At 40.1% G+C, this 17,282-nt stretch overlaps 1 protein-coding gene across 7 annotated transcripts in view; it reads left to right on the top strand.

Moving 5' to 3' along the window:
• Positions 1 to 17,282, top strand: part of LOC124593671 (zinc finger CCCH domain-containing protein 13-like) — a 234,343-nt gene that overhangs the window by 185,789 nt on the left and 31,272 nt on the right. For 6 of the 7 annotated variants that reach the window (XM_047131957.1, XM_047131959.1, XM_047131958.1 and 3 more), the window contains exon 15: positions 6,502 to 6,603. The exons of the other annotated variant lie outside the window; for it this stretch is intronic. In XM_047131957.1, the coding sequence (XP_046987913.1) occupies positions 6,502 to 6,603 (102 nt within the window). The remainder of the gene's footprint in view (positions 1 to 6,501; positions 6,604 to 17,282) is intronic. 7 annotated transcript variants of the gene reach the window in all.

Genomic DNA, 17,282 nt, shown 5'->3' on the forward strand with positions numbered 1-17,282 from the left:
TGAATTTTAAAAGTTGGATGGAACAGGGCACAACACTGATTCCTTTAAATATGAAAAAAGACATGATTTTCAACACTAATGTAACTTTATCCAAAGTGCCGTAAACTTGTATTCCCTTTTATGGTATGATGTAATTGGATAGATAAAAAAATCTACTCTCCAATCGGCGGAAGGAGAACATACGCACAAAATAGCTTAACTTATGCAAGCTTTTGGAGCCAGTAGCTCCATCTTCCGGCAGAAGAGTTGAAGGGGAAGGAAGAGGGGTGAAAAGAAAGGACTGGAGAATTTCAGGAAAAGGGGTACAGTTCAGAAAAGCCACCAAGAACCCAGGTCAGGGGAGACATACCTGACAGGATGAGGAGAACTGCACCAGGTGAGATTTGAAAACCTGAGAGCTTAAAGGTGGAAGACAGGGTACTATGCAAAACACAGATTACTTCTAAAACATCATTTACAAGTTAATATGAGTGAAAAGCTAAGTGTATTGCATGTAACAGAGGTGGGAGGGGGAAGACGAAAAATAGATAGGTCACAAAATGAAAGCTGTATAAAACTGTAAAGGAGTGAAGGAAGGAGTAGTTACTGTGAAGAAATGTTGAGGTGGAAGGAATTGAAATACATTAAAACCAGGTGGGTGGTGATAACCAAGGACACATTGTAGCACCAGTTCCTACCTGTGGAGTTCTGAGAAACTGGTGTCCGGGTGAAGAATCTAGATGGTGCATGTGGTGAAACAGGCACTTAGGTCATGACTGTCGTATTGTAGGGCATGCTCTGCAACACGATTTTGTGTGTTGCCAGAACACGCCCTATGCATATGCCCACACCCATTCATCCTGACTGATAACTGGATGGTAATCATGCCGATGTAAAAGGCTGAACATTTTTACATAACAGCTGATATATGGTATGTGTCATTTCAAACGTGGCTCTCCCTTTGATGATATTTCCTAGATCATCTGAAATCTGTGCCCGTCCCACTCCCACCACACACCTTGCTTGTCACCATTGATGCCATCTCCCTCTGTACCAGCAGCCCCCAGGTACATGGTCTATCTGCTGCTGAACATTGCCTCAGTCAGCACCCACCTGATTCCAAACCTGTGACTTTTCACCTTCATCAACTTTATACTCACCAACAACTACTTCATCTTTGAGTGGACCAAGCAAAATAGTGCAGTGGTTAGCATGCTGGACTCGCATTCGGAAGGACGATGGCTCAAACCCACATCCGATTCTCCATGATTTTCCTAAATTGCTTCAGGCAAATGACAGGATGGTTCCTTTAAAGGGCACGGCCAACTTCCTTCCTCATCCTTCCCTAATCGGATGGGACAGGTTACCTCACTGTGTGGCCCCCTATCCCAAATCAGCCAACCAACCAAGCTTTTGGGGCATACATACAAACAGATTAGGGGCACGGCCACGGGAACCAGGATGGTTCCTTCCTGTGCCAGCTTTTTCATGGTTCACTTGGAGGAGGCTTTCCTGGGATCCATAAGCCTTCAATCCCTGATTTGGTTTAAATACATTGATTACATCTTTGCCATATGGACTCATGGTGAGGCTGATCTGTTAAAATTCCTCTGATCTAAATACCTTCTTCCAATTAAATTTCACATGGTCCTATTCTGAATCCCATTGCACTTTCCTTAATACTGATCTCATCCTTACCAAAGGCAACATTTCTGTCCACATTAAACCTACTAACAAACAACAATACTTACAGTTTGACAGGTACCATCATTTCCATATCAAACATTCCCTCCCATACAACCTTGGCATTCGAGGAAAATGTATTTGTTTGGATGTAGACTCTTTACAGCAATACACCACCACCCTCACGTCAGCCTTCACTGGACATAATTACACCACCAGCCTAGTTCAAAAACAGATTTCCCTGGGGCTATCACACTACTTGCCGGTCAGTATTATCCCGGTCTTGAATGTATTAATCAGCCACTTTGAAAAGGCCATGACTTTCTAAATTCATGCCCTGAAATGAGATCCATTTTGTTTGAGATTTTTCCCTCCAAACTTGGAATAGATTTTCATTGCCCTCTCCATATCTGCAATTTCCTTGCCAGACCATATGCTTCATCTGCACCCATCTCCCTGCACCATCTGCACCCATGGCTCCTATCCCTGTGACTGTCCCTTCTGCAAGACTTGCCCTATAAACCCTCCTACCACCTCCTATACAAGCCCTGTAACTGGCAAAACATGTACTATCAAAGGTGAAATGACATGTCATGTACCAGCTGTTATGTAAACACTGTTCGGCCCGTTACGTTGGCATGAGTACCACCCAATTATCAGTCAGGACGAATGGGCATAATCAGAGGGCGTATACTGGCAACACACAATATGTTGTTGCAAAGTATGCTCTACAACATGACAGTCATGATCTTTGTGTCTGTTTCACCACATGCACCATCTGGATTCTTCCCTCTGACTTCGGTTTCTCAGAACTCCTTTGGTGGTAACTGGCGCTACAACATGTCCTTGGTTCTTGCAACCCACCTGGCCTTAATTTACATTAATTCCTTCTGTCTCAGCATTTTTTCACACTAACTACTCGTTTCTTCATTCTGTTGTAGTTTTCTACAGCTTTCATTTTTTGACTTGCCACTTTTTTCACCATCCCTCCTCCCATCTCTGTTACATACAATGCTCTTAGCTTTTCACTCTTATTAACTAGTGCACGATGTTTTAGTTGTAATCTCTGTCTTTCATATTACCCTTACCCTATCTTCCACCTTTAAGCTCTCAGGTTTTCAAATCTCATCTGGTGCAGACCCCAATGATCAATCTTTCCTTCTCATCCTGTCCAGTAAGTGGACCTGACCCAGGGTTCTGGGTGACATTTCCAAACTCTACCCCTTTTCCACCACCCGAGGCCTGGGGGTAGCGTTTTTAATAATCAGTAATCCAAACATCATCAGTCCCGGGTTCAAAACCCACCGCCTGTTAAATTTTGATTAATAATTAGCATTGGCAGCCGAAGACTTCTGGCATAAGAAGTCTTCCCCATTCTGTTGAGGGCCTTGTCAAAGAGGGCGGAGGAGCAGACAGAGATTCAGAACACTTCTTATCCTTGGGGTGGGGAAACTGCCCCTGAAGGCGGAAGAATCAGCAATGATCAATGGCATGAGATCACAGAAAACAACGGAAACCACTGTATTAAACACACATAACATATATCCAAAGGACATTTGTACTGAAAAAATGTCATGTTGATCTCTCCACTGGCAAAAGATTCGGAGTAGTCCCCCATTCGGATCTCTAATCGCAGTGTGGAATGTCAGAAGCTTGAACATGGTAGGGAAGCTAGAAAATATGAAAAGAGAAATACAAAGGCTCAAGCTAAATATAGTAGGGGTCAGTGAAGTGAAATGGAAAGAAGTCAAGGATTTATGGTCTGATATCAACAGCAGCAGAAAATGGTATAACAGGAGTAGTATTTGTAATGAATAGGAACGTAGGGCAGAGGGTGTGTTACTGTGAACAGTTCATTGATAAGGTTGTTCTCGTCAGAATCCACAGCAAACCAACACCGACAACAATAGTTCAGGTATAAGTGCCGACGTCACAGGCTGAAGATAAGGAGACGACAACAATAGTTCAGGTATAAGTGCCGACGTCACAGGCTGAAGGTAAGGAGATAGGGAAAGTATATGAGGATATTGAAAGGATAATACAGTGTGTAAAGGGAGATGAAAATCTAATAGTCGTGGTGGACTGGAATGCAGTTGTAGGGGAAGGAGCAGGAGAAAAGGTTACAGGAGAATATGGGCTTTGATCAAGAAATGAGAGAGGAGAAAAACTAATTGAGCCCTGTAATAAATTTCAGCTATTAATAGCAAATACTCTGTTCAAGAATCACAAGAGATGGAGATATACTTGGAAAATGCCAGGTGATACAGGAAGATTTCAGTTAGATTACATCATGGTCAGACAGAGATTCCAAAATCAGATACTGGATTGTAAGACTTACCCAGGAGCAGATATAGATTCAAATCCCAAGTAGTAGGCTGAAGTTTAAGAGTATAGTCACGAAGAATCAGCACACAAAGAAGTGGAATACAGAAGTATTAAGGAATGACGAGATATGCTTGCAGTTCTCTAAGGTTATAGATACACCTATAAGGCATAACTCAGGAGGTAATACAGTGGAAGATGAATGGATATCTCTAAAAAGGACAATCATGGAAGTTGGAAAGAAAAACATAGGTGCAATGAAGGTAAATGTGAAGAAAAAATACTTCAGTTGAGCGACAAAAGAAGGAAGTACAAAAATATTCAGTCACATGCAGGAATACAGAAATACAAGTCGCTGAGGAATGAAATAAATAGGAAGTTCAGGGAAGCTAAGACAAAATGGCTGCATGAACAATGTGAAGAAATCGAAAACGAAATGATTGTTGGAATGACTGAGTCACCACATAGAAAAGTCAAAACAACCTTCGGTGAAACTGAAAGCAAGGGTGATAACATTAAGAGTGCAATGGAAATTCCATTGTTAAATGCAGAGGAGAGAGCAGATAGATGGAAAGAGTACATTGAAGGTCTCTATTTGGGGGAAGTTTTGTCTGATGTAATAGAAGAAGAAACAAGAATTGATTTAGAAGAGATGGGGGACACAGTATTAGAATCAGAATTTAAGAGCGCTTTGGAGGACTTAAGATCAAATAAGGCTGAAGGAAGAGAAAACATTCCATCGGAATTTCTAAAATGAATAGGGGAAGCAGCAGCAAAATGTATTCAAGTGGGTGGGTAGAATGTATGAATCTGGTGACATACCATCTTTCGGAAAAAGGTCATCAACACAATTCCAAAGACTGCAAGAGCAGAGAATTGCAAGAATTATCGCATAATCAGCTTAACAGCTCTTGCATTCAAGTTGCTGGCAAGAATAATATACAGAAGAATGGAAAAGAAAATTGAGGATGTGTTAGATGATAATCAGTTTGGATTTAGGAAAGGTAAATGCACCAGAGAGGCAATTCTGATGTTGCAGTTGATAAAGGAAGCGAGACTAAAGAAAAATCAAGGCACATTTATAGGATTTCCCGACATGAAAAAGGCATTTGGCAATGTAAAATGGTGCAAGATGTTTGAAATTCTGAGAAAAATAGGGTTAAGCTATAGGGGAGATGGGTAAGATACAATATGTACAAGAGCCAAGAGGGAATAATAAGAGTGAATGAACAAGAACAAAGTGCTCAGATTAAAAAGTCTGTCAGACAGGGATGTAGCCTTTTGCCCCTACTTTTCAATCTATACATTAAAGAAGCAAAAATGGAAATAAAAGAAAGATTCCGGAGTGAAATTAAAATGGAAGGTGAAAGGATATTAATCATATGATTCATGGATAACATTACTATGCTGAGTGAAAGTGAAGAAGATTACATGATATGCTGAATGGAATGAACAGTCTAATGAGTACAGAATATGGACTGAGAATAAATCGAAGAAAGACAAAAGTAGTGAGAAGTAACAGAAATGAGAACAGCGAGAAACTTAACATCTAGATTGTTGATCACAAAGTAGATGAAGTTAAGGAATTATGCCACCCAGGCAGCAAAATAACCAGTGACAGATGGAACAAGGAGGACATCAAAAGCTAACTAGCACTGGCAAAAGGGGCGTTCCTGGCCAAGAGAAGTCTACTAGTACCAAACATAGGCCTTAATTTGAGAAAGAAATTTCTGAGAATGTACATTTGGAGCACAGCATTGTATGGTAGTGAAACATTGACTGTGGGAAAACCAGAACAGAAGAGAATCGAAGAATTTGTGATGTGGTGCTACGGACGAATATTGAAATTTAGGTGGACTGATAAGTTAAGGAATGAGGAGGCTCTGCGCATAATCAGAGAGGAAAGGAATGTGTGGAAAACACTGACAAGGAGAAGGGACAGGGTGATAGGACATCTGTTAAGACATGAGGGAATGACTTCCATGGAACTAGAGGGAGCTGTAGAGGGCAAAAACTGTAGAGGAAGAGAGAGATTGGAATACAACAAGCAAATAATTGAGGACGTGTGTTGCAAGTGCTGCTCTGAGATGAGGCTGGCATTCGTGGCAGGCCACATCAAACCAGTCAGAAGACTGATGACTCAAAAACCTTTTCCTAAACTACTCCAGTCCTTTTCCTTCAGCCCTCTTCCTTCTCCTTCAATTCTTCTGCTGGAAGGAAGAGCGACTGGCTCTGAAAGCTTGCATAAGTTAAAGATTCTTGTTTGTGTCTTCTCCTGCTGCTGCTTGGTGAGTAGATATTTTTTTATCTATCCAGTTACTTTATATTGTCAATAACTGATTATTTTCTTTTATGGTCTGAAAAATTTATCCACAAGTTAATGGGAAGCTGTTATAGAATGAGTTTTTTTTACTGTAAAATGCAATACCTTTCATTTATTAATCTCATTTACTATTTGTATGAGCTTAAATGATTAAAACATCAGTTATGTAGATGAGAGGACTGTGCCATTGGCAGGTGGAGGAGCTGGCAACAGTGGATAATGAAGGACCTGGCCTCCCACACAGTAGTGAGGAGGCTGCCGGTGATCTGTTCTCCAGAGCCCAGGATGATGATTCAGTAAGGCACCTTGCATGGTGATTGGTGGAAGACAGTAGTAGTTTGTTCTGGCATGTGTCAGTTTCCCTGTATGACCTCATCATGTTTTTACAGTCACCAGCAAATGTACAGCTGTGCCAGGATTAATCTTTTCCTCGATGATTGTCCTGTAGGATGCAACCCCACCTGCCCAGAACCCTCTCCCCCTCACTGTCTCACAACCAAACCTGCAGTATCTTCTTCACCTTCTTACCTTACGCTCAACTTTTGGAAATGCCTTGCTGAAATTTGGTATTCTTCCTGGTAGTTGTAAGTTCATGTCATTTTTAATGGGAATCAGAGCTGTTTTTATCTCTTGTTTGCTGTAGTTTGCGGACTATACTCACACACGTAAATAGATTATACCTATAGGCAGCAGAAATTGACTAAGGGCCAAAACCAAGATCAGTTGAGAATATTGAATTAACGGTAGTAGTGTTCCCTTTTTTTTTTTAGAACTGTGGGACACAAATGTTGTGCTTGTTTAGTGTTCAGTATCTTGTGTGTAGAGATTGCTCTCGGGAGTGTAGTTAATCATATATCTGTTATCTTTCTTATCTTCCCTATACCCTTTTGTCCCAGAAGCAAGAATGTTTGTTTTCAAAAGCTTGATATTTATTGTTGTCAGACCTGCCCCAGTTTCTGCTGTTACCTGGTTTAACTTTTTTGGGTTCTGTTAATAGACTTTTTTTGTAACCTCCATCTTTAAAAGACTGTAGCTTAGATTTCATTCCTGTTCAGCATGAATAACTGCTTAAAGCATAGAGCTGAGCATGTTACAGTTTATGTTTCTGAATTTGCAACTTCCATTTAAATTGGTTTCGCTATTCTTTTTTAAAATAACAAATGAATTATTTCAATTTGGTACACTAAGTAAGTGACAGCTACTCACAAACTTCAAAATTTTAACACTGCTTCTTATTGCCAGTACTTTTTTTTAAAAAAATACATGTCTGTTTTAATTGAGAGATGTGAAACAGTGTGTTTTGGCAGAAAAGGAAGAGTGAGTTTCAGATACAAGTGAAAATTAAGCTCTCTTGTATGCCACACTTCTATTATTTGTGAACTCATTCTTCACAGAATCATTTCTTCTTATAAAAATTACACTTCATATTATGGTTACATTTTGAGATTTTTTAACTGTGCAAATGCTCACCCAGTCCACAAATTTTGTTTTGATTGTCTTGTTTTCAAGTGAAGTTAAGGAGTTGACATCTATATTGGCTGTGTTTAGTAGATTCTGCTAACCAAAACTTCAAGAAATTACGGGAAAACTTAGTTAATTATTCTCTCAATCTTTTATGAGTCTCTCCCCCTTTCATATGTAATTATCACCAGTCATTCAGCAATCTTACTCTGTTCTACACACACACACACACACACACACACACACACACACACACACACACAACAGAAGTTTTGCTTTGCACACCCTGTTTGGTCAGCCCATTATGACAGTAGCTCCAAAAAACTTTGATATTTATCCAGGCGTAAGAAGCTATGAACGTCCAAACTCAAGTCATAGAGCTCTTGTAAATCAGTAAACCGTAGTGTATGAAGTATGAGTTAACACTTGATTATAAGCCAAGTTTTTTTGAAAGGATTGCGCACCTGTAAATTTGTTGATGAGGGTGTCATCTATTATCCATTTAATAATGATTGATTCCTTGAATCAAGTTCACTTTGTGGATCCATTATATTAAGAAACAACAGTGGAAAGTATAGATTTTTGCTCACCACCTAGAAGAGTTGTTGAGTCACAGATGGGCACAATGAAATAGATTGCTACAGTATTAAGCTGTCAGTCAGAGACCTTCTTCTGAAACAGAAAATACACACATTAATACAACCACAACCGACACACACATGGCCACTGTCTCTGAGCACTAGGGTCCAACTGCAACTTTGTCTGATGTGAGCAGCAATTGGATGGGGTACATGGTGAAGGTAAGGAGTGAGCAGAGGGGGAGGGATAGCAGATTAGAGGTAGGGAAAGAGTCTGTGCTGCTTGTAGGACTTGTGTGGTTCAGGGACATGGTGGGGACAGGCTGCTAGGTGCAGTGCTGGGAGGGTGGGCTGATAGGAAGGAGCAAGGGGCAGAGGAGAGAAGTAGAGGAGGGGACAGACTAGTAGGAGCGTTGATGAAGACTGGTGTAGTGCTTGAGTGGGAGCAGGAAAGCAAATGGGTGGAGTACAGGGACTAGCGTAGGCTGAGTCCAAGGAGGTAATGGGAATGTAGGATATGTTGTAGGGAGAGTTCAGAAAAGGTGGTGTTGGTAGGAAGAATCCAGATGACACAGGTTGTGAAACAGTTATTAAAGTGAAGCTCATTATGTTGGGCAACATATTCCACTACTGGATGGTCCACCTGTTTCTTGGCCATATTTTGGTGGTGGTCATTCAGGCGGACAGACAGCTTGTTAATTGTCATGTCCACATAGAAAGAAGCACAGTGGCTGCAGCTTAGTTTGTACTCACATGGCTGGTTTCACAGGTAGGCCTCCTTTGGACAAAAGAGGAAATGTTTGTGACAGGACTGGAGTAGGTGGTAGTTGGAGGATGTATGATACAGGTTTTGCATCTAGATGCCATGAGGCAATAGGCTGGTAGCAGGGGTGGAATAGGGATGGACAAAGATATTGCATATGTTTTTTGGGTGCAGAGTAACCACTGTGGAAGGGGTGGTGAGAATAGTGAGCATGGCAAGAGATAATCGAAACCCTGGTGGAGAACTGGATTCTGTTGCTGTAGCCCTGGCTGGTACTAGGTCATGAGAGGAGTGCCCTTGTGTTGCTGGGCAGTGGGTTTGTAGGTGGTGGTAAGTGACTGGAGAGACAAGGCATAGGAATCTTTTTTTAGACAATGGTTTGGGGGGGGGGGGGGATTTTGGCCTATGGAGGCCTCATTTAGGTCATTTGCATATTTGGAAAAGGGTTACTCATTACTGCAGATACAGTGACCATGGGTAGTTAGGCTGTGTGGAAGGGACTACTTGGTGTGGAATGGGTGGATGAGGAGGAGGAAGTATTGTTGATGGTTGGTAGATTTGATGTGGATGGCAGTACTGATGTGCCCATGCTTGAGATGGAGGTTGACCCCAAGAAATATGGCTTGTCGGGTTGAGGAGGACCAGGCGAAGTGAATGGGAGAGAAGATTCAGGATATAACGACCCTGTCAGTATTCCTCCAGGCTTGGTATATTGGGTCACAGTCTCTTCTTACTTTTCCAACAAACATTCCATGCAGGTAACCTCATTAAATAATTCCTCCAGGGATAGTGTGATTACTGCTTCAAGTGAGAATATCAAACATTCAGTAAAAATGAACACCTTTGACAACATTCAGTATTTCAATCTATATGCCACAATTTGCTGCCAATCGCTTCCACACTGAAACTCAAGCAACATCTGATCACAGCGTGGACACGCTATAAAAGCATTAAGACTGCTACTGATCAGTGCCGACAAATGTGATACCTTAGCTCAGCTGACTTTGTCCTGGCTTATAGCCCAACTACAAGTAACTTGCACCACAACAGTAACTGGTCTCCAATGTATTGCCAACAGGCAGAGATTAACTTATACTGGTAGCTATGGCTACAATATGCTCAATGGAGAAATTTATCTCTCTCTCTCTCTCTCTCTCTCTCTCTCTCTCTCTCCACACACACACACACACACACACACACACACACACACACACACACACACACACTCTGCCATGTGAGGACACTGTACCCTCACAACGAGGAATGTGAACAGGGTGCACTCACCGTTGGACCAGATGATGAAGATGTCATCAGTGGATCTGAACCAGATGAGTGCATTGGGATTCTGGATGGTCCATGAACAGCTTGGCTTAGGGTGGTGCCATCTTGGTGCCCATTGCTGTACCACAGATTTGTTTGTAGACGATGATGCTTTCAAAGGAGAAGTAATTGTTAAGTGGGGATATAGTTGGTCATGGTGACGAGAACGTTGTTAATTTACTTTTTGTCATGATGATTGATGAAGTATCTTCTTTGATTTTGTGTATGAATTCTTGTTGAAAATTGACTGTGTCTGGAAAATATTCCTCAGAAGGTGTACTTTATGAGATATTTTGAAGAGTCATGAAAGTCAAATCATGTTTTGAAAATAACTTCCTGTGTACAATCAAAAGACAGAATTTTTCTCTTTATATTTGCTGATTTTTGTGTAAAGAGAAGAGTTCTGTCTTAAAATTGTACACGGGAAGTTATTTTCAAAACATGGTTTGACCTTCAAGACTCTTCAAAGTATCTGATAAAGTACACCTTCTCAGGAATATTTTCCAGGTACTGTCAATTTTCAACGAAAATATATTCATATACAAAAGCAAAGAAGATACTTCACCAATTATCATGACAAAAACTAAATAAACAATGTTCTGGTCACCATGACCAACTATATCAAAGACAGGACACTTCTCGTTATATTCGCAAATTTTTTTTCTGCTCAGCAATTTAACATAATGATAAATGCAAGCCCCTGCTATTCAGTGATCATCATATGTATTGCAGTGAAGAAAACATCTTTATTTAGCATGTGCTTTTGTCAAAAATGTCACGTGTGTGATTATGAAAATTTGTCAGCTTTATAAGTAAAATATTTGTAAAGCTTTTGCTTACTGATTGCAGTCAATGAGAGGCTGTAGTTGAGTGTAGTTGTCAAAACAGTTTGCTGCAAGTATAGTAACATGTGACAAGTTTACTCTGCCAGCAAGAAATGGCAGCTCTGTTCTTATGTGTTACTGCAATGTTCTTTGCATTCAGTGGTCATTGCTATTCTCGGCAGCAAGGTGCCAACATTTGTAAATATGTGAAATACAGCTCTTAATAAGTGTGTAACTGTGTTGTACACCAGGTAAAAGTAAATGAGAAATGGAACTGTCTTATGTAGTCACTATCTAGTAAAGTTTTGCAGGACAAAGTGGTGATTTAAAATGAACTAAAAAACTAATTTTTGCTGTTGCCTGTGATCTCATCAATTAAAAGTTATTGAAATCATACTTGCAGGCATATAATTACTTACTTGTCTAATTTCACAAAAATCTATTTACTGTGGACGTTGCTCTTACACACACACACACACACACACACACACACACACACACACACACTAATATTCCCTTTCAGATGACATTAGAACCATAATAATTATTTCTGCTAGCTCATTAAATTCTTCATTATTTCTCATCCATCTGTCATAAAAACAATTCAATATCCTACAATAATGAACTGGATGTTGAGCTCATGTAGTTGAAAAGATGTTTTTATTTCTCATCTTAGATCTTCAGCACTCAGTGTCCTGGTTACATACATTATGCTGTGAAAGTACAGTAGTACAGTATATTGAGGATGACACAGGTGTTTCAGTTATGTTATATTTATATCATTCCTACTTTGTGTTATCTAAATAATTCTTTGATGTACAGCATGTACCATGTACACATGAATAACCTGCACATATTTTTTCCCGCATTTAAGGACAAAAAAGTGGACTGCGTGGATTAATTGCTATATGGTTGGTATTACTCCACCTCCAACAATAGGGCCCATTATATTGTAATGTTATTGCGGTCTCAGTCTGTGGTGCATCAATAGCGTGCTGTAAGTGAAGTATTAACCACAATTTAACTTCTTACAAGTTATTATTGCTCGTATACAGCTAAATAAACACTTAACTGAAGAATCTGAAATGCTATTACATGTATTCCAATATATGTTACTCACTTCCATTAATTCACGAGAGACTCTACATTATGCTTTTGTCGCCATTCATTGATACTGCCCTACTTCCATTTCGTAGGCAGATTTCAAGATACTGACTTTATCATTATTTGATCTTCAACACTAACATATCTGTTGATTGATTCAAGAAATTACTGTATATAAGGTTGGCCTCAGTTCCATCCAATGAATTTGTGATATCACATTTTTTGAAGGATTTTTCACAAACCAGTGGTACCAGAATGGAGTCCCATGCACATTTCACCCACTCACAAATCTGGGTCAGATCCAGCCACTTCGATTTTTTCGCTCAGCATGAACTTGTATTTTTCATCTTCTATACGTTGTTTCAGTTCAGTGATTTATACACACTTCTAATTGTTGCGAGATGGATAATGACAAAGTCAGTTTTCCCTTTTTGTAACTTTCCTTGCACTTCCTCAGTTGTGCAACAACGCTGTAGTATAACGGAATCTGTCGTTGGAGGTTGAGCAGTACCAACTTTATTACAACGAATCTGTGCACTCAGGTTTTTTTCCTTAAATTCAGGAAAAAAATATGTGCTGATTATTCACATATCTACAATAATAATTATAATGCTTGTGTTCATCTCCAAATGGTAATATGAATCACATTTTTGCTCATAAAACAGAAGTCAGTTTTTTGTATGAAGCCTTCCTTTAATCCAATTTGCCACTTTATAGTCCTGACACTTTTCATATAAGCCACTATACAGTTTGTAATGGAGGGTATTTCAGACACACTTTAGTAACTTTCTGTAGTATTTCATTTGCATATGGAGTGAGGGGAAAAATAGAATGTCTGTAATCATCAGCAAATATCCTGATCTCCCTTTATCTTATTTTTGTGAGTCTTATGCAAGATATTCAATGGAAGCACTTTTATTTTTGCGGTCCCTCTGTAAATACTGGTTCTCTAAATTTCTCCAACATTGTTCTGCAAGAACAACAATGCCTTTCTTCCAAGGATTCACATCCTGTGCTTCCCTGATACACTTTCATAAAGATTTTCCTGATGTATTTCAATCCTAGGGGCATGCTCTAGATTTGTTTTATGTATGCCTGTCATACCTATTTGATAATGACTTCAAACAGTTGAACACTAAGAAGTGATCATACTAGCATCTTGAAGCAGTTTTCTTTATAGGTGCACCACACTGTGCCCTGATTCCTCCCAAAAAATATGAATCTTCCACTTCCTTCTCCACTATTGGATTAACATGTTGGTCACATATCAAACTGCTATGTGGCATTACTCCCAGGAATTGCAAACAGTGTAATAAATTCCAGGAATTTAGTACTGATTTCTGTGATCAGTCACTGGGAGTGAACTGTCTGAAATACCTTCTATGATTAATCATTTATATATGTTTAGAACTTCAGCAGTATATATATAAGAATATACAGCCTACAGTTGCAGGTTAACTTTATCGTTTACCTAGGTTTCAACGTTAGTAATAACGTCTTCTGCAGAACCTGCAAAAAGTTAATATTATAATGTGCTAGTAAATTATATTAGATGTGGCCATCCTACAGGATGCAACGTGTTTATTATTTAAATGTTTGCCTAAAACAAGCCATGTCCTAAGTCAACTTTATAAACCTTGATGCATAACCATAAGGTTTTGTCACTTCTATTAAACAAGCCCCCCCCCCCCCATGAACCATGGACCTTGCCGTTGGTGGGGAGGCTTGCGTGCCTCAGCGATACAGATGGCCGTACCGTAGGTGCAACCACAACGGAGGGGTATCTGTTGAGAGGCCAGACAAACATGTGGTTCCTGAAGAGGGGCAGCAGCCTTTTCAGTAGTTGCAGGGGCAACAGTCTGGATGATTGACTGATCTGGCCTTGTAACATTAACCAAAATGACCTTGCTGTGCTGGTACTGCGAACGGCTGAAAGCAAGGGGAAACTACAGCCGTAATTTTTCCCGAGGACATGCAGCTTTACTGTATGATTAAATGATGATGGCGTCCTCTTGGGTAAAATATTCCGGAGGTAAAATAGTCCCCCATTCGGATCTCCGGGCGGGGACTACTCAAGAGAACGTCATTATCAGGAGAAAGAAAACTGGCATTCTACGGATCGGAGTGTGGAATGTCAGATCCCTTAATCGGGCAGGTAGGTTAGAAAATTTAAAAAGGGAAATGGATAGGTTAAAGTTAGATATAGTGGGAATTAGTGAAGTTCGGTGGCAGGAGGAACAAGACTTTTGGTCAGACGAATACAGGGTTATAAATACAAAATCAAATAGGGGTAATGCAGGAGTAGGTTTAATAATGAATAAAAAAATAGGAGTGCGGGTTAGCTACTACAAACAGCATAGTGAACGCATTATTGTGGCCAAGATAGACACAAAGCCCATGCCTACTATAGTAGTACAAGTTTATATGCCAACTAGCTCTGCAGATGATGATGAAATAGATGAAATGTATGATGAGATAAAAGAAATTATTCAGGTAGTGAAGGGAGACGAAAATTTAATAGTCATGGGTGACTGGAATTCGTCAGTAGGAAAAGGGAGAGAAGGAAACATAGTCGGTGAATATGGATTGGGGGGAAGGAATGAGAGAGGAACTTGGTTCAAGAATCATAAAAGAAGATTGTACTCCTGGAAGAATCCTGGAGATACTAAAAGGTATCAGATAGATTATATAATGGTAAGACAGAGATTTAGGAACCAGGTTTTAAATTGTAAGACATTTCCTGGGGCAGATGTGGATTCTGACCACAATCTATTGGTTATGAACTGCAGATTGAAACTGAAGAAACTGCAAAAAGGTGGGAATTTAAGGAGATGGCACCTGGATAAACTGAAAGAACCAGAGGTTGTAGAGAGTTTCAGGGAGAGCATAAGGGAACAATTGACAGGAATGGGGGAAAGAAATACAGTAGAAGAAGAATGGGTAGCTCTGAGGGATGAAGTAGTGAAGGCAGCAGACGATCAAGTAGGTAAAAAGACGAGGGCTAATAGAAATCCTTGGGTAACAGAAGAAATATTGAATTTAATTGATGAAAGGAGAAAATATAAAAATGCAGTAAATGAAGCAGGCAAAAAGGAATACAAACGTCTCAAAAATGATATCGACAGGAAGTGCAAAATGGCTAAGCAGGGATGGCTAGAGGACAAATGTAAGGATGTAGAGGCTTGTCTCACTAGGGGTAAGATAGGTACTGCCTACAGGAAAATTAAAGAGACCTTTGGAGAGAAGAGAACGACTTGTATGAATATCAAGAGCTCAGATGGCAACCCAGTTCTAAGTAAAGAAGGGAAGGCAGAAAGGTGGAAGGAGTATATAGAGGGTTTATACAAGGGCGATGTACTTGAGGACAATATTATGGAAATGGAAGAGGATGTAGATGAAGACGAAATGGGAGATAAGATACTGCATGAAGAGTTTGACAGAGCACTGAAAGACCTGAGTCGAAACAAGGCCCCCGGAGTAGACAACATTCCATTAGAACTACTGATGGCCTCGGGAGAGCCAGTCCTGACAAAACTCTACCTTCTGGTGAGCACGATATATGAGACAGGCGAAATACCCTCAGACTTCAAGAGGAATATAATAATTCCAATCCCAAAGAAAGCAGGTGTTGACAGATGTGAAAATTACCGAACTATTAGTTTAATAAGTCACAGCTGCAAAATACTAACGTGAATTCTTTACAGACGAATGGAAAAACTGGTAGAAGCCGACCTCGGGGAAGATCAGTTTGGATTCCGTAGAAATGTTGGAACACATGAGGCAATACTGACCTTACGACTTATCTTAGAAGAAAGATTAAGAAAAGGCAAACCTACGTTTCTAGCATTTGTAGACTTAGAGAAAGCTTTTGACAATGTTAACTGGAATACTCTCTTTCAAATTCTGAAGGTGGCAGGGGTAAAATACAGGGAGCGAAAGGCGATTTACAATTTGTACAGAAACCAGATGGCAGTTATAAGAGACGAGGGGCATGAAAGGGAAGCAGTGGTTGGGAAGGGAGTGAGACAGGGTTGTAGCCTTTCCCCGATGTTATTCAATCTGTATATTGAGCAAGCAGTAAAGGAAACAAAAGAAAAATTCGGAGTAGGTATTAAAATCCATGGAGAAGAAATAAAAACTATGAGGTCCGCCGATGACATTGTAATTCTGTCAGAGACAGCAAAGGACTTGGAAGAGCAGTTGAACGGAATGGACAGTGTCTTGAAAGGAGGATATAAGATGAACATCAACAAAAGCAAAACGAGGATAATGGAATGTAGTCAAATTAAGTCGGGTGATGCTGAGGGAATTAGATTAGGAAATGAGACACTTAAATTAGTAAAGGAGTTTTGCTATTTAGAGAGTAAAATAACCGATGATGGTCGAAGTAGAGAGGATATAAAATGTAGACTGGCAATGGCAAGGAAAGCGTTTCTGAAGAAGAGAAATTTGTTAACATCGAGTATAGGTTTAAGTGTCAGGAAGTCGTTTCTGAAAGTATTTGTATGGAGTGTAGCCATGTATGGAAGTGAAACATGGACGATAACTAGTTTGGACAAGAAGAGAATAGAAGCTTTTGAAATGTGGTGCTACAGAAGAATGCTGAAGATAAGGTGGGTAGATCATGTAACTAATGAGGAGGTATTGAATAGGATTGGTGAGAAGAGAAGTTTGTGGCACAACTTGACTAGAAGAAGGGATTGGTTGGTAGGATATGTTTTGAGACATCGAGGGATCACAAATTTAGCATTGGAGGGCACCGTGGAGGGTAAAAATCGTAGAGGGAGACCAAGAGATGAATACACTAAGCAGATTCAGAAGGATGTAGGTTGCAGTAGGTACTGGGAGATGAAGAAGCTTGCACAGGATAGACTAGCATGGAGAGCTGCATCAAACCAGTCTCAGGACTGAAGACCACAACAACA

Source organism: Schistocerca americana, chromosome 2 (genome assembly GCF_021461395.2).
Source record: "Schistocerca americana isolate TAMUIC-IGC-003095 chromosome 2, iqSchAmer2.1, whole genome shotgun sequence".
Classification (NCBI taxonomy): domain Eukaryota; kingdom Metazoa; phylum Arthropoda; class Insecta; order Orthoptera; family Acrididae; genus Schistocerca; species Schistocerca americana.